The following is a 23877-nucleotide window of genomic DNA, read 5'->3' as shown; positions in this document are numbered from 1 at the left end:
AAAATCAATTCTGCCGTCTCTTTTCCACACCCATCCCGTCCAAGAGTCGTGAGCCGTCACCTAAATCCCAGCTGTACTGGGGCTACAGAGCACCCATCTCCCAAGGAAGGTCTTAGGTCTAAACTCAACGTGGGGCCTGACTTTCTCAAGGAAACACCTCAAGGCAACTTTAGGAAAAAAAAAAAAAAAGAGAGAGAGAGAGACTAAAGTACGTTGCTCTGGCCCAGGATCAAGTGACTTACTGCAGAGGCGATCAAAAGAGGGGAAAGGGCGGGGGAGGGGGAGGGCTGCCGATTCAAAAATTATGAGCCACTAATGACTGGGGATTCAGTAAATTAATATACTTGTTCCATCTGTCAACATCCGAGTTCAGACCTTGTTAAAATCCTAGCCACCAGTCCACATCATGAAATTGCTACCATGTGACTCTACTGCATGGTAGCACACAAGGCCCACCACCTGCACGGTAATTTCAGGAGGCTCCCCGCTTACCTTCGGGGAACAGGGCTCTCCTCATCATTGTTACAACAGGTCTCGGCCACATCCAGTGGCACTTGTGAACACACCGCTAGAATCCAAGGAGACGTGCCCGCGGGTCTGGGTCTACCCACCCTTCAGGATGTGAAGGCAACGTCATCTCTGCCTTTCGTTCGAAAGGGATGGCAAAGGGTGACCACGACAAACGCAGTGTCCTGGAGATGCCGAATGCTACTACAGTGTAACCACCTTCCCCTGGGTTCAGATACAAAGTATTCCCCTTTCTCCTGGCAACCCCCTTCCCAAATTCTGACACCACCATCGTCTTTGAGCGCCCGAGATGCCCCCTTTCTGACAGCAGCAATTTGGGAGAGTTAACTTTTATCCTTCCTTCTGCTGTGTAACTTTCGGCTTCATATTTCTTTATGTGCCCTCTGAGCTCATCTGAACTTTCATGTTCTCCCAGCATGCAGACGTGCATTCCAAACTATGTCTAACAGACCAAATAAGAGGTTAATAAGAAGTGGCAACAGAAAGGAAAAACACAATCCCCGGTAACTGATAAGAATGACAGTGCGGCCCTTTTTTGTTTGTCTTCAAATATAGAGTTAAAGATCTTTAAAAAACTAAATTTTGATGCCTTTGAAAAGAAAGAAGCACAAAATAACAACAGGGGGTTATTGCCTGTGAGCCACAGGGGAGAAACTCCATAATTCTTATTCTCCCTTTTGAAGGCTGTTAGAAATCTGATTCAAAAAAGCAACAGCAGAAGGGGAAACCTCTTGAGGCTGTAACCATTTCCTGTGATCATGCATAATGTGCTTCAAAAGTGGGTTTTTACCAATTCTGTTGATCAATTGCACCTCCTTCATATCCCTTCTTTTTTCTGCTGTGTTTACATCTGATGTGACTCAGTGACGAGCACTGTCTGAGACTGTGAAACAGGCCTGTCATGTTGATTTATGGGCGCATCAAACCACAACTTGTCCAAACTGAAGCTCGCAGTTCATTAATTAGAGAGTTGTGACTTTGAAGTCAGCTTTCAGACTGTGGTTTTTAACATTTGGCTTAATTTATATGCTCTTGAATGTGGATCTCTAAGGAAAAAACTGAAATTCCCTTCTTGTCTTTGAACTTCTTTTGACCGCACAATAATCATTTCTTTGTCCAGAGTGATGCCTGCAATCCCAGAGTCATTAACGCGCATTGAACTGCCACTGATGAGTAAGCCCTACTGAATTAGAAAAACAGCCAGCAAAACAAAGCTGAGAGCCTTCTGCACAGTGATATCTCACAATTACATGCCTTCCCTCCCTGTGCCATTTCCATTTTAATTACTGTTAGTCCTTTAGATTTACATTTTAGACACTTTTTAATCTGTTCCCTTTTTTATTATAGCAGCACCCGGTAGCGCGCCACCGTACTTAAGGTTGTGTCAGCAGTTTCATTAAAAGGCCTCCTCCCCTTCACCCCCAAACTGCCCCTACTCTGCAGGGGTTTCCACCCAGGCTGCTAAACAGGACTCCAGGATGAAAACTTGGCAGGGCACGGAAAATGTACCCAATTTGTGCAGAGGGAGGAGACGGCAAAGTGAGAACGGCTGGCTCATTCCCAGGATGTAAAACGAGCGCTTCCCGGCACCTGAGCTCAGCATCCGGGCTCCTGCAAGGGACAGGGGTGGGGTGGGGGTGGGGGGGTGGGGCCACCTGATGGGACTCCCTGTAAACTAAAGCAAGTGGCTGCCTCCTCTGGGTCAGCACAGAAGCTGTTCAGCGGGATTCGGACCTGTTTATCAAACTCTGAATTGTCATTCCAAGGAGAACACTCAAATGGAAAGAATCTGAGTCCACCGTGAAAACACGAGGAGATAAGTGACAGCGGATAACTTTGGAATGGGCAGAAAGATGTCACGATAGTGCACACATGCCCAGAGATACTCCCCCATCTGACTGAGCCTCAGCCACATGGAACTGCGTAGAAGGTGGGACAAGAACTGTCCCCGGGAAGGCCTTCCCTCTTATGGAGTGAATACTGTCACCTAACTGGGTGGTGGGCACGTGTGATCACTACGGGCACTTACGAAGTACCGTGTATGCAGAAGCTATTGCGATACGCAAGTTCTTCTCGGGAAAACACAAACAGTCCAAGCCTGCCTTTAGCAGTTACGACCCGTGCAACTTGCAGGAAGAGGTTCAACAGAGATCAGGGTGTTTTGAATCTCGCTCTGACTTTTGGGGTAAGAGATTCTTCTTCCAAAGGCAAAGGCCATCACCACCTACTCAAGCTCTCTGAGCTGGGAAGGGGCGGGGGGGGGGGGGTGGGAACCAAGTGTGCGACCAAGTATGATTTCCCTGAGTGCACCTCACCTCTCCCAGGTAGATCCTGGACCTCAGTGGTACCAGTTTGCAAAAGCAGCCCTCAAGTTTCTGCCACGATCCCTCTTCCCAGTGCCCACATGAGGTACACCTGGGGTGGTGTTATAAAATACGTGGCAGCCGGCAAATGGAACCCAGAAAACTCTGAAACAAAACAGGACAATAACTCTCGGTCTGAAGGCTGAGAACCGATAGAGTCGGCTCAGTTGTGCAATCATTTAAGAGATGAATGACAGTTTAATCGCCACGAGAGAGTCCTCTGGGATCTGCGGTTTGAAAGTAAAATATGTATTGTCGGTACCTCTTTAGGCTGTTTTCCAGCATGTTGTTGTAAAAGTTGAAGCTGCAACTGTTCCTGTTGTTTTTTATAAAACTCTTGAAGCTGCTGCTACAAAGGAAAGAGAGGACGGTAAGTAACAGAGGGTAGCGCCAAAGCCACTGTCCCTTTCGGCGCCATATACACGCTGCGGCTTGAAAAATGGCGCCCTTTTATCTGTAACGGCCTGACCTTTAGTCTGAAACCCGACAATAAATTTCAGCGCACGCTGACTCTTCTTGGCATTATTGTTTGAAAAGTAATCTCCAAAATGAACTGATGAGAAACATACCATTTTCTACACAAACTAATTAAAAGAAGGCAAGGGATGACCTTTGATTGTACAACAAAGCCAGAGCGCCCTTGCGGAGGGAGTCTGGTGCATCTCTACCGCAAATCGCGTACATGCTTGCTAAGTGATAGGCTCGGGCGGTGTTGGGGACCTGCGTTCAGTGTCTACGTCAACTGCGTGGGGAGCATCCTCTGCTGTCCTGTCCCCACGGCCTCACCCCAGCAGCTCCCATCCCTATGGTCCCGAGTCTCCTCTATTTGGTTCAGGTGTCCATCAAGTCCGACGATGAGGCCCCCACGGCACAATGGCACCGGAAGTTCGCTTCAGCATCGGCAAACACGGAAGAGGTTAAATCAACTCTACACCTGACAATTAACCAACTCCAAGACGTTTCTTGATGTTTAAAAGAAAACTTCTGTAAGCTTCTGAGTGGAGATGGGGACTTCAAGAGCTGTCACATTTAAACCTGCTCCTGACGTGCTCCCTGTTTTGCTTTGATTCACACCATTTAGAAGCCTCTGGCTTTCCAAATAAAAGAGCGCAAAGCCCCCTAAGCCTAAAAGATCTTATTTCTACCAAGTCCAATTACAGCCTTAATCTCAGTCCATTGGGTACTCTCCAGGCCCAAACCCTCGTGGCTTTGGCAGGGTCCCTCTCTTTCAGGGATGCTAATGCAACCGATCACCCAGGGACCGATGTTGCGTCCTGCCCCACCCTCCCTGCTCTGCTTACGCTTCTTCGACGGGCAAAGGAGCTGCTCAGGTGAGGGGAATCCTGAGAGGAGGGACGGGCCCCAAGGGGCCACGGGATGCTGGGGGAGGAGGAAGGACCATTACCTGCTGAAGCATGAGGGCCTGCTGCTGCTGGAGGAGAACCTGGAGCTGCTGAGGGCTCAGCACTTGTTGCTGGAGGATCTGCTGCATTTGCTGGGGAGTGATAACTTGAGGTGTCATCATAGCCACTGACACGGGAACCTAGAACGTTAACGAAGGATAAATAGGAAGCCAGGAAATTGCACGCCCGCAGCACTCTGCCTTCCGGGTCCAGGGACTGACCGGCATCAGCCTGCTTCCAGGACTGGCCAATTTCCCAAGTGCAGGGCATCTATCCAGAGGGGATGCAGCCACAAACCCTATTTAATCTATCAGGCACATCGATTTTAAATAAAGAAAAATAAAAGAAAACCCTGTAGCCGCTGACAAGTGCTCCCGATGTTCTGGTAAACGAACAAGGAGCAAAGGCTTAATAGATGCTACCTGGAGTGAGGTTAGTATGATCTCAGTTTCTTAATAAGAATGAGTCTTTGGTTATAGTGAGATGTAGCACGTTAACGCCAATGTGAATTTTGTTTTAGGGAAGAAGGCAAACAGGAACTAGTATTTTCCCGGCTGGAGCTAATACGATCCCCTTCCCCTGTGGACAGTGGTTTTAAGAACAATCAATGAACGCTGAGTCTTGTGGACAGCTGAACCTTGAATGCACCTTCCGAACTTCAACACAGACCCTTCCTCTGATGCCTTTTAGCCTTCCTTATTCACCCAGCACACAGATGTCTCAATTCTTTCATATTATGTGTGATACCATTAAAAGCTGCTTTCCATGACATTTCAGTGACAAACAGCTACAGTGATGAACCTGATAGCATTTCATATTTGCAACTGTTAACACGTTTCTGCACGGGCATCTCTGCAAGGAACCTGCACGCTGTATCTGAAAGGATGATGTCTTGTTCAGATAAAACACTGACATTAAAATGACAGGCTGTCTTGGCCAAGGTTACACAAATTGTATTCAAGCGGATACCTAATGACAATGCTATGAATTCTGCAAGCTTTCTAGAATGTAATTTAGCTATTCAAAATAATCACTGCACTTGTGTTTAATTTGCAGACTACACGAGAACCATTTTGTCAGGCCCCGTAATACAAGAAGACTATTTCATGAAAAATTAACCCCCCCACACACACCAAATAAAAAGATAAGGAAAGGGGAAAAAAAAAAAAACAATGAAAGAAAAGACAAAACCTGTATGTCTTCTAACAGTAATATTTAACCACCTTACTTTTCTTTGGTTTCTAATCAAACATGTGACAGCAAGAAGCGAGAAGCAGTAAAGGATATACTTTGTTAAAAAGGATCTGCTGTCATCTCATGTATTACAATAAAAGGTAATAACATGTTTTGCACTTTGCCTGTGTGCCACTTAAAAAAAAAAAAAAAACCCAGCAGACAATAGCTGATTAGAAGATAAAAGAATTTAAAAATCTTTCAGGGGAGCAGTAAGCAAAAGGGAGAAATGCAGTATTAATTTTATGTAACATAATGTCTTAATATGCAGTTTATCTTGACTTTTTCACATGATTTGTCCTGTCATTTGCATAGCGAGCTCTCATTCCTAATTTCACAGTCATTATGCACTGATGTCCCGATTTCTCAGCATCACTAATTTTGATGAACTAAAAAAGGTTCCTGAAGGTCAGATTCACGTACAGTGAACAGCCTCCACCGTTGTTGCGGGCATGTTTTGTGTGGGGGGATGTTTAGGCACAAGTTTCACATTGTTTGGAAAACACTAGCTGAAACATTTGAAAATTTTCCTTAACCCTAGTCTGGAAGGTCATCAATGAATTCTTCCTATTGCAGTGGCCTTTTAAGCATAGATGTAGACACACTGTAATTTTAAACAGATGGGCATGTCTGAATATTTTTATATGCAAACAGGGACAGATGTATATGAGTGGATAAATTATCCTTTTAAAAAGATACGTCGCAGCACGAAATATCACCAATGATTAGAACAGTGAACTTGCATTTAATCTAGGACAAACACCAAGAAGACATGATCAAAACATCTAACCACCTAGAAATTCATTCCAATTAGTCGACTCTGTCTTCATACAGCAGAAACTTTTTGAATTTTTCAATCTCTATTGGGTGCCAATCTCTATCTTTTGAGCTGTGAAAGCCAACGTATCACAATAGAAGTTTACTTTTCCTTGAGAGTTGCATCATCATACAGGGAGGTTTGATTAAGCAAACAAAAGAACCATGTTTAAGGTTTCTTTTTTCCCCTGCGTTTCTTGGATGATGTACAATGTAAATATTCTTGAGCCAAATTTCTGATGGTGATGAACAGGAAAACAGACAGGAACAGGGTGGTGTTAAGATCTAAGCTGGTGATGAACGTGAAATTAACAGTGTTACAACAGAAACCATCATAGAAACAATCTCTTGCTCTTCATGTTTAAAAGGACTATGGAGAGCCTATGCAAGAGAAGGGCACCAGAGAACTTCTGGGGGGGTGATGGAAATGCCATCTACCTTGGTTGGGGTGGTGGTCACAGAGGATGGATACAATTTCCAAAATTCTTCCGACTGTATACTTAAAACAAATGCATTCTATATAGGTAAATTATGCTTCAATAAAACAGATCTGAAAAGTTTTAAAAAAGGACTCACATACACAGCTAATTTTTAAACCCTCATATACAGTCAACAGTTTAAATCTCCTTTTCCCAGAGTTATTTATTCAATTTTTGTCGTCATGTTATAGAACAGTAAAACGAACTTGAGTCTCCTCTCCTTTTTCCCTTTGGACATCTCGACGGAGGTGGTGACAAGTAATCAGATGCTTAAAGCAGCAGCAGGCACAGCCAAAGGAGGGAAAGGGGCGAGAAGCCTGAGTAATCCTCCAGCCTGGTGACCGGTCTCTGAATAATCAGAAGTGGGCTCTTAGATCCTCACGGCCTTAACTTGGCTTTTCCTCTCTGAAACCACATTTTCACACAAGTTCGCTCTGAGCTTCCAAAGTGGGCTCGAGCTTCATTTATAAACATAATAAAACTAAGATTTTCCCAAAGTTCCTCCTCCAACGTGTCATGAAAATCAGTTAAGGAAAGCTTTCACAAACGTAGCCAAATGAACCAGAAACCATTGTGGGGTGCGAAAAGGAAAAATAAAAAATAAAAAAAAAAAATCTGAGCACAGTGTGGGGCTTTAAATAGTTAAGAATTATAGCCTACATATCCACTGCCTTAGCTCTCGACGTCTAACTTTTTCATGTAGCTAGTCCCTCCTAATACTGGGAATCAAAGGGCATGCGGTACCAGCGAGAGGCTATTACAGCCCACACTTTATTGCCCATTACTACTGAGGTCATTAGCGGCAAGAGTGATTGTACTGGTCTTAACCTATTGATCACTGTAACTACTATCATTTAATCCTGTGTTGAATGTCCGGAAAGCAGGTACAGGCACACGAGAGAGAGTGCTTCAGCATTGAGAAATATGGCCAAGGCTTCGAAATTACACTTTGATTCATAAAATCTAGCCAGTGGTTTAAATCAATAGTATTTAAAACAGTCATGTGAGTTTTTAACTACAGCACTGTAATATTTATGAGCCCCTCTTTCAGAGCATTCAGTCGAAACTAAACTCCCCCCCCCCCGATTCCATGCACCTCCTTTACCCTCCTTTAGATAAAAACATTAATTTCTGAGGTTCTGTGTGGTACGGGGCTCATGCCTTAACTAGGAGTTCAAGCTAATGCTCGATTTCTTCCTCAAATGACAATTTAAATATAATGCAAAAAAAAAAAAAAAAAAAAAAGACCTGTATCCCCGATACTGTAACTACCTTAACTGTTTGAGTATATAGAAATGAGTATGTTTTATGAGTTAACAATGAATCATAGAAGGCAATTTATGAAGAACGGGAATGATTCTGTCTAGCTGCCTTCAGGGATCAGAAATTCAAATTAAACTTCTGGCAGACATTTAAAGAATGCTAGCATACAAAACTGAATTTAAACACACACACACACAGTTAACACTCTTTAGTTGAGTTTCAAGGGGAAGTCATGAATTAACAAAAAAAATATTGGTTGATACACTGCTGACTGATACCAACTGGGTGTGGCCCACCCCAGGTGCACACAAACCTGCGAACATGGCAGCCGGACAGCTGTGCTGGGGCCATTGGGACACGGCTGCTGGTGTGGGCCTGCTGCTACCTTCCTACCAGCCACTGGGGAGATGTCCTCTGCACCAATAAGTGCTGTTAAAAGCCCATCCAGTGCTGTGTAAATTCTGCCTGATACAGTTTTCTTTTACTTCCAAATGGCTTTATATCATCTGAACGCTAGAAGAGTATTAAAATAATATGGCTTATTTTTCTCCTCCATCCTCAACAGGGAGAGGTAGGTAAGGGGAAGGGGAAGAAAAAAATCTAAAAAGCAAACAAACAAATAAAAACACCCATAGCAACAATACTGATTTCTAATCTAGGACACAATTGGAGGAATTGGGTGGGAGGGGAGATGACACAATATAAATACTGAAAATAACATGTTATCCTTTCTTTTTCTTTCTCTTTAGTTTACACGCACGTTAACTCCAAGGAAATGCTGCCAGGTATAAACACACATAGATTTTTGGACCTCAGCATTTCTCATAATTGCTATGTGTACAAATAATGCAAATGAGAAGATAAAAACATTTTAAATACTGCTGTATTTCCATTTCTCTGGATTAAGAATTTAGAAACTACTTTTCATCTCTGGTTATTCACCTCGTGGATGTCCCAAGAAACTTAAGTCCCTTCTAGACCTCGGGCTGCGTTTGAATGATAACTGACCAGGTAAGGCAGTGTCACTTGGTTCATCAAATAAGAGCAAAATGAATTAAATTAGAATGCTCCAGAACATCAAAACAAAACCAAAGAAAATGGCTACACACACACACACACCTATGTCAAATTTGATAGGATCACGTGGAAGCGAGCCTGTATAAAAGAAAATAAACAGCAAGCGCCCCCCCCCCGATGAAAGACAACAGTTTTCATAATTAATAACCGAATGGATACAACTGATATATCGGCAAACAAAAAAGTTAGGAAGCTTCTATCTGTTCCCCATGGTGTTTAGAAAGAAGAAGAAGAAACACACACACAGACACACAAAAACCCAAAAAGCCACAGATACCATGTAAAGTAGGAAAGAAAATACATTTCTGACATAATATTTCAGTCTTCAAAAAATAAAAAAAAGCATGCTATTCACGTGGAAAGTATAATTCTGTTCCATTATAGAATCCTGTTTTTTTGTATAACTCTTTTAGGCTTCGCTATTTTGCCACAATACTGTACAAAGCATTAAGGCAGGTAATGGTTATTATATTAATGCAAAATCATCTAAGTAGTCAGTCATTAGCATAACTGTTCTCTCAGTAACAATACAACCACCTATTAAAATTTTAGGGAAAAAAAAAGACCTCTTTAAAATGCAATTAGCGTTTCATTTTTTATCATTTTGTTTATTACATTCTATCAAGAAAGGCTATCCTTCCTTCAGGAAGAATTGTATGGCCAAGACTTGCCTGCCAATCAGGAGTTATTTCAGGTTATCAAGCCTAATAAGCAATCCTGGCAACGCTCTCTGAGCTCTTCTTTTGTCTCTAAATTGTAAAAAGTGGCATAAATTCATATTTGTTTACAGCACGGGCATCTGTGGGACCTCCACTGCTCTCCTCTCACATTTCCCCCCACATAAGGTTACTCCACTAGGCGCCAGCTAACTGTTTTAGCTCTAATATCAGCTTCATTTGCATAAAAATGTAAAGTTTACATAAATTAAAACGCTTCTCCCATTAGTGACTTAAATACAGGAAACAGTGGAAGCTACACGTGAAAATAATCATCCAATAAGCCCTGATCTTTTCAACCTAGCAACTATTATTATTATCATCTAGAAAAATGCCCCCTCTTCCTTCCTCAGTCTCTCTCTCGGAGGAGGGATGGAAAAAACTTGGTGCACGTGGATCAAACCTGCTCTGACAGTTTACATGAACAACAACAACAAAAATCGTCTTTTAAGTACTGTACAGAAGAGGAGGGGAGAATTATTCCAAGAAGGTACCTCAGAATAGACTCTACCCACAGATCTTTAGCTCTTGAAGAGAAAAAGAAGAGGCCTTGGCTACATAAGCTCCCTTACATTGAAGCATTATTCAAAAATAGTGAAAGGGAAGGCAACTGTATCCATCCTCTTTGACACACACAGATGATTAGAATACGGAAAGACAACTTGGAGATGCAGCTGGAGATCAACGGATACTGTTAAATGAAGAAAAGTTAAATGTTGATCTTTTGCCCATCGAACATTTTTCTAAGACTAAGAATTAAATGGACAGCTCTTCATGCTTTAACCAGCACAGAAAATATCACAGGGTGCTTAACTACGAAAAAATATACATCATATACATATAATTAATATATATACATATATATTTTACTATTTACTGAGATACAGGGGGGATTTTAGTTGGATTTAAACATGCAGGTAGGCCAAAATTAGATCATTCCAACATTTTTAAGGCCTGACTGAGGGTGCAATCACCCTTTCTTTCCCCTTTTTTTCAGAATTGTAACTTCTGTTTCTCAAATTATGTAGTTTCTCCTGCCTATTTCCAACACCTTTACCTTATCTATCACAGTTAAGCTAAGGGGTGCAAATTAGATTCTAATGGGAAAGCATCAGTTGCTTCTTCGACAATCTCACCATTCACTGATTTATTTCTAATGGAGACAAAGCCCAACCCAAAGCTCCCTATGTGATAAAGGCCAAAACATGTTCAAAACTGCCTAGTAAATTCAAGGCTAATGGGAAAGCCATGAAGACCCACACTCATGAAGTGGTGTGACAATTAGAGTAATTGTACAAAAAGCCATCTTCAGGACAAAGTAAAAGAAATTAAGCTGCCACAACAGTAACAGGTTAGATGAAAAAAATCAAAATTTAATGTATTCTCCCCTGTGTCATCTTGTTTTGTCAAGACATCAAATAGAATTGGGAAGTACAAAATAACAAGCCCTTGAGAAATCACAGAAGCCGACCTTTTTGATGTTGTTGATTTACCTTGTTCTCAGTTATTTGAACAATGATGTTTCAGATTTACGGGCCTGATAAAGCTTAAAAATTAAAACATGATACTAAGGTATCCCAAAAAAGTGCACCCCCACATTTAGCCAGCAACTTCATTGATTCGTTGCTTTCAACCGGATTTGAAAAGGAGGCACAGTGCATGTATTCAATATTTATTTCTCTCATTCTAAATTAATTTCTCTTCAAACAGCTGTCAGGTAGGAAGAAAGACGCAGAGATTATTCCAACAGTCCTCAAGTAGAGGCCCAGTTCAGGTCTCTCCAGACAGTTCAAGTTCCCAGCATCTGTAGAAGACTGCTTAGCTAAGAGGTAGCTGAGTTTTCTCTTTTTAAAAAAGAGTAAATAAAACTGAATGTAGAATGCCATTTTTGAGGAGGGGGGAAAAAAAAAAAAGTACTGCACACTTTGAAATGACTGAAACCAATGTCCAGAAATCTCATGCTATTGCCAAGAACAGAAATCTTTCATCAAAACCAAACCAAATTCATGTCTGTCCCCAAACCCAGCCACGCAGGTATACACGAAGCTATAGTCTTTCTCTGCCCCCGGAGAGCTACAGCTTATCAGCAACATAACTCCTAGTCTTATATGAAATCTTACGTACAAAGATATATAAAATCAATATATCACACGATAGCTTTCTCAATTTTTATGTGTAGATGGCTGCTTCTACTAGAGCATACATATGAACCAAAAAATGCAGCAGTAAAAAAAAACACATCTGTTTAAAAGACACTGAAAGTAAATAACCTAGTATTTACAAGCACTAGTAGAATTTGTAAGATCTGGACTAGTTAATAACTATTAAATGACTGTAACTCCTTGTCATCAAATTCATATGCATTTTAACACACAGCACACACACCAGACACTATGTATTTATTTACTCCAACCTTCTCTGGTCAACTGTTGCTGCCTTATCCCTCGCTAATAAATCACAAAGAACTACCTGCAGTGGACTCGCATTATTCTGTTTGCCAAACTCCTAAGAGGATAGTTTTAAGTTTCCCCTTAGTGGTGTTCATCTACAACTAAGCCACAGAGTAAAATAAATTTCTTCAATCTCCTTTTTTTGGCCAAATTTTATTCACATTTTAGTTCAAGCTAAGAAGCTCGTCACACTACCATCTCCTGATTGTCTCAGTAAAACCCTGTAACACCAGCACACTTCTGCCACCTTACTCAGCTGAGATAAATGTGAAATTACATTGCTTTTAATTAATCTGGATTTTAATTTCACTGTGTCTTGCAATTGTGTGGAGGTTGGCTGAAAAGTTTGCAGAACTGGTCAGCGTCATGAAAGAGTTTATCTTTCAAGTGACAGCTCCTGTCAACTTGCAAATACAACGCAGTGATGGTGAGGGTTTTGTTTTTACAGTACATTTGACTGTAAACAAACAAACAAAATGCAGGCCAACCACTCCTATCACAAGCTTTCCGATAATTTATGGTTTACCAGCTGAGCAAGGTTACGCAACACTGCATGCCTTTAGATGCATTACTTCAGTTAGTTGAGATTTAATTAAGATCACAGCCTCTAAAATCCCTGTCAAATGAAAATTCAGAGAAGACAATACACTATATAGCCTCTTGCAGAATGTTTCCATTCCGTCCTCTGGAAAAATATGAGTTAATCCGCGTTTCTATGGCTGCAGACAAAAGTTCACTAATTTTGTTTTCTTTTGACACTTAGGTTGTTTTCTATTGTATGTCATGAGATCATTCCCTTCCAGGGAGGGAAGAAAAAAATCGAGAGTGAAACACGTTGCAGAAACTGCCCTTGACATTATTATCCGACATTAGCATAGCTTAGCTATGATGTCATCACATCTTCATATAATCAGCCCATGCTTAGGAGAGTTTCATTTAATGAAATATGTTTATTTAAAAACACAACACAAATGGGAAGCCCACCTTTCTTGAATTACTCAGATTAAAGAACTGACATGTTAACGCTCCTCATTTCCTTAACTGACCAACTTGTTAACAAATGAGCTGCACATATGGGTAGAAAAGAAAGTTCTGGAGGCAAATAAGAGAGCATAAAGCCCATTACTTTCATACTATCAGCAGTCCCTAGGGTAAAAAATATATATACATTGTTAATAGATTTCTTCTTACAGATTGCTCTCTCTTCTTTTAAAGAAAAAATTTATGATCATGTGGTCCTTTACCTAGTCCAACGTATTTTTATTTGCATCAGCTTAATATCTGGTTGCTTATCTCATGCCTTAGAAATGACAGGTGCTCACAGTCTTACTCTTGACAGGCCACTACACAAATAACTGTCTTGCCTGAAAGGGCTAATGCAGTACTAATGAACAATAAATCAACTTTGATTATCAAGTGTCAGCCCAATCCGTTTTCAGTTCAGCTCTATCACATCCTAGAGTAAGTCAGCCAGTGTCTCTGGGTAGGCAGTCTGTATTTTGGTTTCATTTTTACACACTTTCCACTGAAATGTGTCAGGCAGCTACAAAGAATCACGTAAATAGAAGTAGACCTTTTTTCAATGTAAGCGAAGGGCATCAATTAGGAGAATGTGCTTCAGCCTTCATTCGGTTTACTTAGTGACGGGTCTTAATATTCGAGAAAGCTTTGTATGCTTTTAAACAACAATAACAGCAACAGATCCTAAACTAGAATCTTAATGTGATCCTGTTTAAGGTTTCTGACAATGACATGCTAGCCTGAACACTTTACCACATAAACCAGCTCTGACCGAGCATTCCTCTTGGAAAATCTATTACAAACAAATGGAAAAAAAAAAAAAAAGGCATAAAAAAGGCCGCCTCTAAAATAAAAACTTCACTCGATTTGAAGTTAAAAAAAAAATGGCTTCTTTAACACTGACTTCCTAATAAAATAAATGCAACTTATTTTTTTCTTAAGCAGATTAGTCACTGATAGTATGAGTCACATTTCCTGTTATTAGGCTTAATTTTTCCCCCAAACGTGTCACTTTCAGAGTGTTGGAATCTATGGAAATTAGGTGATTTGCATTTTTAAATTGGCTTGATTAGAACATTTGGTCTGTGTGGACAAGAGTATAAAATTATTAGATATTTTACTCCGAACCGGCAGGCCCTGAAGGAGTTAATCCCAAAGAGGAAAGAGTCTATATGTACTTTGCTCTAAAACTTTACCACCCACTTCCTAAAGGTCCCCTCCTTCCCATCACGACACTTGGGCGGGGGGAACCAAGAAAGTCTCGTTTCCACTGACCGTCTTTCAGGCAGTTCTGACAGTTGAGGTAGCTACAGTCAAAGCCGGTTCGGATGGGAGCACCCCCTGACAATTCCTCAGTCTGCTGCGCGTCCTAACCCAAAGCCCACTCACTACTTAATTAACCAGCAAAGTAATACAACACAGCTGAGACGTCCAAACCTGCCTGAGTGTCCCTCCGCCAGCCTGCCCTTTTCTGTGTGCGGCTTTATTCGTCCCCCTCCCCCCCGCCCCGTGACTGTGTGTGAACTCCTTGAATTTGAACAGCTAAGCTGAAAATAGCCTAGACAGATATAGAAACAAACTATCAGCAGCAAAGAAACATCCACACGGGTTACACTGAGATGGAAGGCTCCTTGTATATGTCACACGCTCTGAAAGTGACATAAATCACACCCCAGAAACGTCCCCCGAATAGAGTGATGGCGAGGGCTTTACCAAAGTGGCTGCCTGAAGGCCAGAACGGCAGAAAACCAGTAGCAAACGAAAAAAAAAAAAAAAAAAAAGAGCGAGCGAGCGAGAGCGCGAGAGCAAAACACAAGCAGGACTTCCTTCAACTCTCAACTACACCCCACCCATGAACATTTTAAAAAAGGGAGAGCAAGAGAGAAACGGGCGGGGGGGGGGGAATGTCTCTCTTCCAGGACCCACAGGCCTGGAGCTGCTTCTTCCCACCCCTCCACTCCCTCCCCCCGCCTCCACTTCCAGAGCGCAACTCCCACCCAAGTTGATAAACAGCGATGGTTATTATTATTATTTTTTTTTTCCAAAAGACTCAACTTAGAAACCCTCGGGCGCTCCTGCCTTCCCCAGCGAGGCCCCAGGAAGCTGGCACCGCGGAGCCCGGGGAAGGAGAGCAGAACGGCAAAGATCAATCACAGGGACCAACCTGACACTCTCCATGTAGCCGCCAGGCGCGCGGAGCCGGCTCAGGGCGCCCGCGCGGGCCGGGCGTGGGGTCCGGCGGCCTCGGCGTGCAGGCGGACTGCACGCGCGCAGGGGCGCTCCGGCTCGCGGGCTGACAAGACGCGCCGCGCCGCGCCCACCCGCCCCGCCCTGCTCCACCAATCACAACCCGCCTCTAAACACCCCGCGCCGCGCCGCGCCGCGCCCCACACAATGGGCTCCGCGGCCCGCGCCCCGCGCCCGCGCCCCCCGGCCCCCCTCCGCGCGGCAGGTGAAATCACGCTCTGCTGAAACCCGGCTTTTGTTTCGGGAGCAACTCCGCTTAATTGCTGTTAACCCTTTGACCCGCCTCCGGCTGACGTCTGGGAAGCCGGGCGCGGCGCGCATCTCTCCCTCCGGCCGGGGCTGCCGGGTCGGGGCTTTTTCGTGGGGTGGCTGTGTTTGTTTCCTCTTGGAAACTGACAAAGAGTTGTCCCGGCCTTTCAGAGCAACCCGAGCGGCAACGCAGGGAAACCGGCGCGTCCGGCGCACACCCCGACTGCTCGGAGCAACTGTTTAGAATCGGAAGGGGATGCGGGGCTCAAAGGCAGCGCAGGAGAACTTCCTCGAAAACGGCCTTTGCGGGAGAACTTTCGCTTCACGTCCCTGGTTTAACCCAGCCTTGGCCTCTTTTATTTCCCCCCTTTTCTTTCCAAGAGCCGGGTTCGCCGGAGTGTGCTTGTGCGCACAGAGGAAAACGAACCCGACACGGGGGTTGAAATAAATAACAACCAACGTACCTCGTTGCTGAACCAAGCTCCTTGCCCTCTAGAACGACAGCTGCTGAAGCAAGCATCTGCCACTCTTTCGCTAAGAAATAATTCTCTAAATTCCGTTCTTATTTATACAACAACATCAACACAGGCTACTCTCCATGAGCACTTGAAGATGACCTCTATTAGTCACTGCTCCTTAATGCTGTTTAAAGCTGAGTACAGTGTGAGGAAAAAAAAAAGTCACCAATATTGTAAACTTGGTGGGCTCAACTGGCCCGATTTCGGTGCCAGGTTAATTTAGTCATTTTCGGCAGTTCTAGAATCACTTCTCTAATTTACCCTTGTTCAATTTAGGGGAAAACTTTTTGGCCTATACTTACAAAACAAACAAACAAAACTCTAACTTTTATTTTTCTTAAAAATATTCGAGGAAAGGTAGTCGTGACATTAATGATTACGTATTTTCCCTCAATTAAAAAAAAAAAGGCCACAAATCCTACTCCACTAATTTCAGTTTTACTTGAAAGTATTTTTCCATTTGAGGTGTTCACGCAGGTTACTACAAACCAGCAAGCATATTGATAGTATTTCCGATCAAAGCAAATGCCTGAATTTCAATCAGGTCAGCTCGGGAGCAGACAATTCCCCCATTAATCCGCCAGCAAAAGAGACAAAAGCGCCAGTTGACTGTCAACTTATGATCAGATGTTAAATGGGTGCAGCACTGATCGAGCTCCACCCTAAAGTGTTTTTGTGTCAGAAAACAAATTTATTAATGGAAGTTTTTCAGGTCACAAAAATGTGACCCCACCCTCTCATGAATATTCAACAGAGAACCAAGGCATTCTTTTTTGGGGAGAGGGGCCTTAAATCTGCCCGTGTACCACGAATCAGTAGAGTTCTGACTCTTAAAGAGACAAGGCCCTCCTTCCGTAGGGGCTGGCAGGGCCCCAAAGACAGGAAATAAAAATATAGGAAGTTCTCTCCAACCAAGGCACAGGGAGAGAGGAGAAATGTTCATTTCAAAAATCCACATTTTTTTTAAAGGTATTAAAATTCATCAGAGATTTAACGTCTGTGAACAACATCAGGGTGCCCTTTAAAGAAGCAATTCTTTTTTTTTTTTTTTAAAGACAATTTCTTTCAGAGGCATCCATAAAACTCAAGCATGCTTTTACAAGTTGGCCCACCTCCTTTGCAGGTCTCCGTTTGTAAGCGAATCTTCTCTGGGAGTATCCAAACAAGCAAACAACAAACATTACAGAAGCTTGTGACCCAGCTGTGGAGTCCAGCCTCACACAAAATAATTAGAGAGTGATGCAATGCGGTGCTTACACAAATACTAAATTGCATGGTGGTGGCGTTAAGCACCATGAGACCACAGAGCAGGGGGAGATGAGTGGATCAGGAGAGGTCTGGGAAGGCCCCTTGGGGAGGTGGTGTTTCGAGGACTGATGGTTTGGATAAGGCGGGAGGTGACAAAGTAGCTTAGCAAAAGCAGAGGCCACCTGGAGCCCTTCCCACCCTCTCTCCAAACATGACATGGTGACTCAGAGGCTACTTCTAGGCAAGGAAATGTACCATCAGAGATAAACCTGGATAAGTTTTATAGGCCCAGGCCATTTTGGTTAACGCTCCCAACGCATTTCGGTTATTTGGCCCAGGCTCAGTCCCTAGCCAGGGAACCACATCCTACAGGCCGCAACTAAGAGTTCGCATGCCGCAACGAAGATCCCGCGTGCCTCGACTAAGACCTGGCGCAGACAAATAAATATTTTGGAAACAAAAAACTTAAAAAAAAAAAAAAAAAGATCGCTTTCCATGTGGTCCCTGTCTACCTGCCCTGTGTCTGGGATTCAGTGAGAACTGGAACTTTCAATGGCTGGAATCCAATATAAATGTTACAAGGTGCAGTGATTTAGAAGACTAGTCAATGCCATTTGTTCTATGAGTGCCAGGTCATTTTGGAAAGCCTGGGTCAGAAAGGCCAAAAAATAAATAAAATAAAAATAAAAGCAGCAGCATTTGGACATTTGGCTTGCGGGAGCTTTAGAAAAATCTGGATTGAGGGGCAGGCTTATTTAGAATGGGTTGCTCAGCCACAGGGGTTCATTTAGTTGTCACAACGTGAACAGAAATTGCAATCCCCATTTTACAGAGGAGGGAGCTGAAGTTCAGAAAGGCAAAGTGATTTTTTTTTTCCTTTTCCCTGTCTAAGAATCAAACACACACCCAGCTCCACGGGCCACAAGGGGAAGCAAGACACTGAATAGTTCCAGAAAAAGAGAGGCCATGATAATATAAAATGAATACCTGGGGGGGGGGGGGGGGAAGGGCTAATGTTGAAGGAAAGTGAAGGAAATGCTAAATACCCTACTGAAAAATATTTTTGATGCCCACATCCTAACACCCACAACAGATACAGCCCTTGTTCAAACACCACATATTAAGAAACCTGTCAGTTGCTAAATGAGTCCATTGTGCAGCTGGCTGTGTACTTAAGAACAGATTACTATGATCCCACACCAAACTCTAACCACCAAATAACACACCTGGGACTCAAATCATGTATTTTATTTGGTTCTGCTGAGCCCTAGCCTTGAATGCAGAAGAAAGTGAAAGGTTTTACTGCCCATTCAGAGCTGAGAATGTAGATAAGATGTATTCAACGCAGAGTCAGAAGGAGCATCTTGTCGGGACATTATTCCCACACTTTGATGGATGGCACGGCCAAGGAGGAGACACCAGCCACGGTGCTGGGCCCACGTGGTCCTCGGCTCCAGCTGGAGCTGCTTGGAAAGGACATGTAAATGGGCACTGGCTCACGTATTTCTAAGCAACACTGAGAGCGAGACACCTCCCCAGATAAAGTCAGTTATCTCTACCAAAGGATGAACAGTTTGATGGGTTGAAAAAAATCAACTTGCTTATGAGGGTCAAAATCTTTTTCTTGTTTTTTTTTTTTTTTTTTGGCCGTGCTGTGCAGCCTGCAGGATCTTAGTTCCCCGACCAGAGATTGGACGTGTGCCCCCTGCGGTGGAAGCGTGGAGTCCTGACCACTGGACCGCCAGGGAATCTCAAGGGGCCAAAATCTTAATTCAATTCCCCATCTTCTTCTAAACAGCCCTTCCTTGAACACTGATTTCCCTTCTTTTTAACCATTCGTTTCGTGGAGTACCCAGAACATATTCTGAAACGACAACTTAAAGAGATTCAACCAACTGACCCTGTTGCTAGAGGAGAACACACTGAAAGAGCAGGACTACAGAATTTAGGCCCCTCACCCCAGAAGTGGGCTTGATGACCTGCCCAGGGAAGCGAGTCTCTCCAGAAGGAGCCCTGCTTTAGTTATTTCTCATGTCTCCAAAGACCGCCAACCAGCAGCCAATTAGAGAGACTAAACTGCAACAGACATGCCCGATTCCGGACATTTGGGCACTTGTCTCCAAGGACCTGCCGTTCCTTCTTGATTTAAGTGGGGCTTTTACTTAAAAATATAAATTAATACATCATCCATCTACAGGGAGCTAAGGCAGTTAGCTCCAGATTGCTATTGTTTATGTCGCTGTTATGTCTGTAGACAATGAAGGCAATTATGTTGCTTTTCTCTTGCTGCCGCTCAGCCAATGGAAAAGACTGCAAGTTCTCACTCTTGCGAAGGAGTTTACATTTCTTCCCGTGACACCCTGCAAACTGTCATCAGCATCTTCATGTGATGCAACCTTTTATAATGCGATTGCTCCTGGTTAATTTTCTAGATACACACCGTGACATGTCAACATTCAGGTGACTTAGGAATATGATGGGTACATAAGCTATGGAAAACATGTACCACCCTCTCCAAAAAAAAAAAAAAAAAAAAAGTCCCTCACTCGAAATGTAAAGATATTCATAGAATGTCACCGGTAAACAAAATCATGTCTGGGAAAGAAAAATGGCCAACATCCATTCCAAACTCTGCATCTGATTGACGGTAACAAATTACTCTCTCTGATTTATGCTCAAACTATAATCTCGTTTTAATATAATGTACAATGTATAACTGGACCGCTTCTACCGTAAGGTTAGAACAGATTACACCGAGGTGCACAAAAGCCTCAAAAAGGGACATGTTTTAGGGCAGCAGGTCGTTTCCCAAAGAGCTCTTTCCTCCAGGTATCAGGAAGAAAGTATCACTATCACCATTAAGCACGAGGCCTTATTCCCCCCCTCCCCCACCCCGGAAGAGAGACAGTGCTGACGACACACCCATGTGCAAACCCTCGATTTTAGGCACAAGCAGAACAGGGTCACTGAAGGGGAAAAGAAACAATGGCTCTTGGGTGATGAGATGACATTTGAATTTTTTTTTTAATGTTTAATTATGTAGAAATCGCTGAGTATCATTTTAAGGCACTGGCCACCTTTAGGCAGGAAAGTCAGTATTTCGGGTGACCCGAGGTGCGCAGCAGGCCTGCGAAGAGGCAGAGGGAGCGTGTTCCATCCTGCCCTCCGAACAATGCTCACCAGTCTCCCTCCCGGCCCTCGCCACCCTCCTGTGACCCTAGGCTGACACACCCTCATGTCAAAACCTTCTTTACGCCTGCCCTCTGCTGGTAAGCCTGCCAGGACTAGGACATTTCGACTACCTCAACTTATTCCAAAGATAACTTTCAAAAGCTGGAGAGAGAAAGGCCACGTAATGAACTATTAACTGGAATATATAAATTAAGACACTGAAAAAAAACGGGGGGTGGTGGTGGGAGGAGACGCAGAGGGTGAAACATGGCACCTTTAATGTAAAAATGCCCATCCGTCTACTCTACTGCCGGCTGGCTCAGAGCACAGGAGTGCCAAACTCTGTATTTTAGCTCACCTAAGAGAACAACCTGTATTACTGCCGGGCATCTTGCCTCCTCCTTTGCTCCCTCTCCGGGGAGAGGTATGTCGGTGCATTTTCAATAAAACACCTTCTTAGCAGTAAAGGGCCACTGTTCCCATTTCAGTGGTCCCTAAGGTTTCATGATACAGTATATTTAGCTGGCTTGCGGCTCAAGTTTTCCTCAGGCATTCATAAGATCCACATAGAAGGAAGAGGGATAAAAAAAAAAAAAAAAGGAGGAAAAGAAGAGCTTTCGTCTATCCTTTGTTTAAGTAAGACAACAGTTAACTCCGAGATTGATGAGCTGGCATGAGTCCCCCCCAAACAACGGGACGCGCTGCCAGGCTCGCTCCCCACGACAGGTGCCCTGGTGTGCGAGCCAGGCGTGTAGGGAGGAGGGCTCTGGGCATCAGCTGGTGAATTTCCGCGGCAGCAAGCAAGGGTTGAACGAGGCAGCTCCTGTCAGCGTCAATGGGAAGCACGAGGCCTTACAAATCCCTGCATCCCATTTCAAAAATATATCTCCAAGACGGGAAAATGAAGCTTCGCAGTTGCAACCTCAGAAGCGTTCAGGAAGTAGCACTCTTGACAGCGCTTTAGATGCCGAGTAAATGCTCTTATAACGAACACGCAACGCAGCTGACAATAAATCTTACACCAGGGAAGCCCGTGCAGGGCTGCGGAATCCCCTCGAAAGATAATTGCCTTCCACACTGTGTGGCATAGAAACTGTGACATCGAAAACCCTTTGTGGGGCCCTATAGCTCTCTATGGCTTTTCTTTCCTTAATAGTCACCGATTACACACATACATACACACACACACACACACACACACACACACACACACACACACACACACACACACACACACACACTTCTGCCTTGAAAAGAGACCACAGAAAAATCCAAAGATTTGGTCATCTTTCCTAGAGAACAGTGAGGAGGGCAGTTCTTGGCAGGGGACAGGGGATGGAAGTGGGAGGCTGGGAAGAGAGGAACTGTGTACGGACTCAGGGACAGAATCTGAAGCAGGACCTTAAGGTCCACAACCCTCAGCGTCCACTTCCCACTCTTTGAAAGCTCAGGTAGTTTCGCAAACAATTCCAAATTGGGAGTCTCCCAACAGGTCCATCAACAGGTAGGCAGATCTTTTCTAGTCCAAAGTGGCCTCAAGTGCTCTGTTTAACCCTGAGACGGTGTAGGAGTATTATTAGACAGGACACGGGGGTCTGTCAATGACATTGTCATGAGCCAACAGTGTGACTGTGCTCACATCCCCTCACCTCTCTGAGACTCCACACTTCACCTAAACAAAGAGAAAGATGGATAAGATACTCTCCATTTTTTCTTTAATAATAATAATAACAAAAACTATCACTACTAACTACTTATTATGTGTCAGGTATACAGTTTACCGTAGCAGAGGAACTAATTTCTAGGTACTTTTTAGCTTACAATTAATATCATATATAAAACTATCAAGGATATAGTTAAAAAATATAAACAGTATTTGAGAACTCTTGAATCTTTGGCACTATTGTGTCAACAGAATGTCAGGGAACAAAGGGAGGGAAAACTTTTTTGGAAAACAACTCAGAAGCTCTTATTCTGATTCTCTCTAGGTCATAAACCCTGTGAAACATCAGTAACTTGTGCTCCATTGAATAAATCACTAACATGCTTTAGGACTCGGTGAATTGAGTGGGGGTCTCAGAGGAGGAGGCTAAAATCACCTGATTTCCAAACCTATTTATGTCCTTTTTCCTTGTGATTTTTTCCCCTCTTCTTTAACCATCAAAGCTCTCTCTTTCCATCACGCCTGCTCCCACCAAAACAATGTTCTCAATTTCTGGTCCAACCTCGCAAGCCATTCACCTGCTTCTGTCTGTTTCCTATCGGAAAGGAGAGAGGAAAGCTTTATGCGCCAGGTAACTACTGGTGGGGGCTGGCATTTCCATCTCAGGTTGAAGCCACAGGTAAGGTTTGGGCTGGACGAAAAGAGAAATTTGCAAGGAAGCATAGCATCACAGAGATGTTAGATTCCTTTGGAGATCTGATAACTCTCGTCTTAAGAAAATGCATACAGAAAAGCAGACAGTCCAGCCTGCAGGCCAATTATTTATTTTTTATTGTTTTAAATGGCATTTCATCCCTCTTGAGGAAAAGCAATAGATGAAGCAGGAAGCTTTCAGGTCATACAGAACTTTGTTCTTTTCAGACAAATAAGGTATTGTGTGTTTGAACAATAGGAGGAATGTCTAATTGATCTTAATTAAATTCAGCGAGGTCCAATTTTTGAGATGGGTCAGGACACATCTATGTAATGTCACAACCCAACAGGCCAGGCCTTTGAAATCAGGGAGCTCTGTGGCGAACTGTCCTCTGACACCCTTTCCTCTCCATTCACCATCCCACTGCCCTACCAGCTTCTCCCCTCCAACTTTTCTTCTCTCTACCTCATGCTACTCCTGACGTCTTCCCGGCTCGGCACATACAGTATAAAACATCAACAGCCATAGTCCTTCCCTCTGGCCAGCCTTCTGGAGCGGCAAAGCCCCGCCACATACTCCCTCCTCCTTCTCATGATAACCTACCGAACAGGAATCCTATTTTTTTTATATATATATATATATATATATATATATATATATACACACATACACCGTGGCACGTGGAGAAGGTTACCTGGAGTTTGCAGTGCGAGAGATGCAGGTTTGAATCCAATCTTTG

General features: G+C 43.4%; 1 protein-coding gene across 14 annotated transcripts in view; it reads right to left on the bottom strand.

Annotated features, from left to right (window-relative positions):
- The window catches only part of FOXP1 (forkhead box P1), a 380424-nt gene that overhangs the window by 90996 nt on the left and 265551 nt on the right, over positions 1-23877 (bottom strand). For 10 of the 14 annotated variants that reach the window (XM_082848503.1, XM_082848504.1, XM_082848506.1 and 7 more), the window contains 2 exons: positions 4297-4434; positions 3154-3240 (listed from right to left, as the gene is read on the bottom strand). The exons of 1 other annotated variant lie outside the window; for it this stretch is intronic. In XM_082848503.1, coding sequence (XP_082704629.1) covers positions 3154-3240; positions 4297-4434 — 225 coding nt within the window. Of the gene's footprint in view, positions 1-3153; positions 3241-4296; positions 4435-15512; positions 15625-23877 lie in introns of those variants that run through there. 3 more of the 14 variants (XM_082848509.1, XM_082848498.1, XM_082848500.1) reach the window with 2 other exon arrangements.

Source organism: Leucopleurus acutus (assembly GCF_964270905.1).
Source record: "Leucopleurus acutus genome assembly, chromosome: 10".
In the NCBI taxonomy this organism is placed as follows: domain Eukaryota; kingdom Metazoa; phylum Chordata; class Mammalia; order Artiodactyla; family Delphinidae; genus Leucopleurus; species Leucopleurus acutus.
This window is presented reverse-complemented; position numbering and strand designations above follow the sequence as displayed.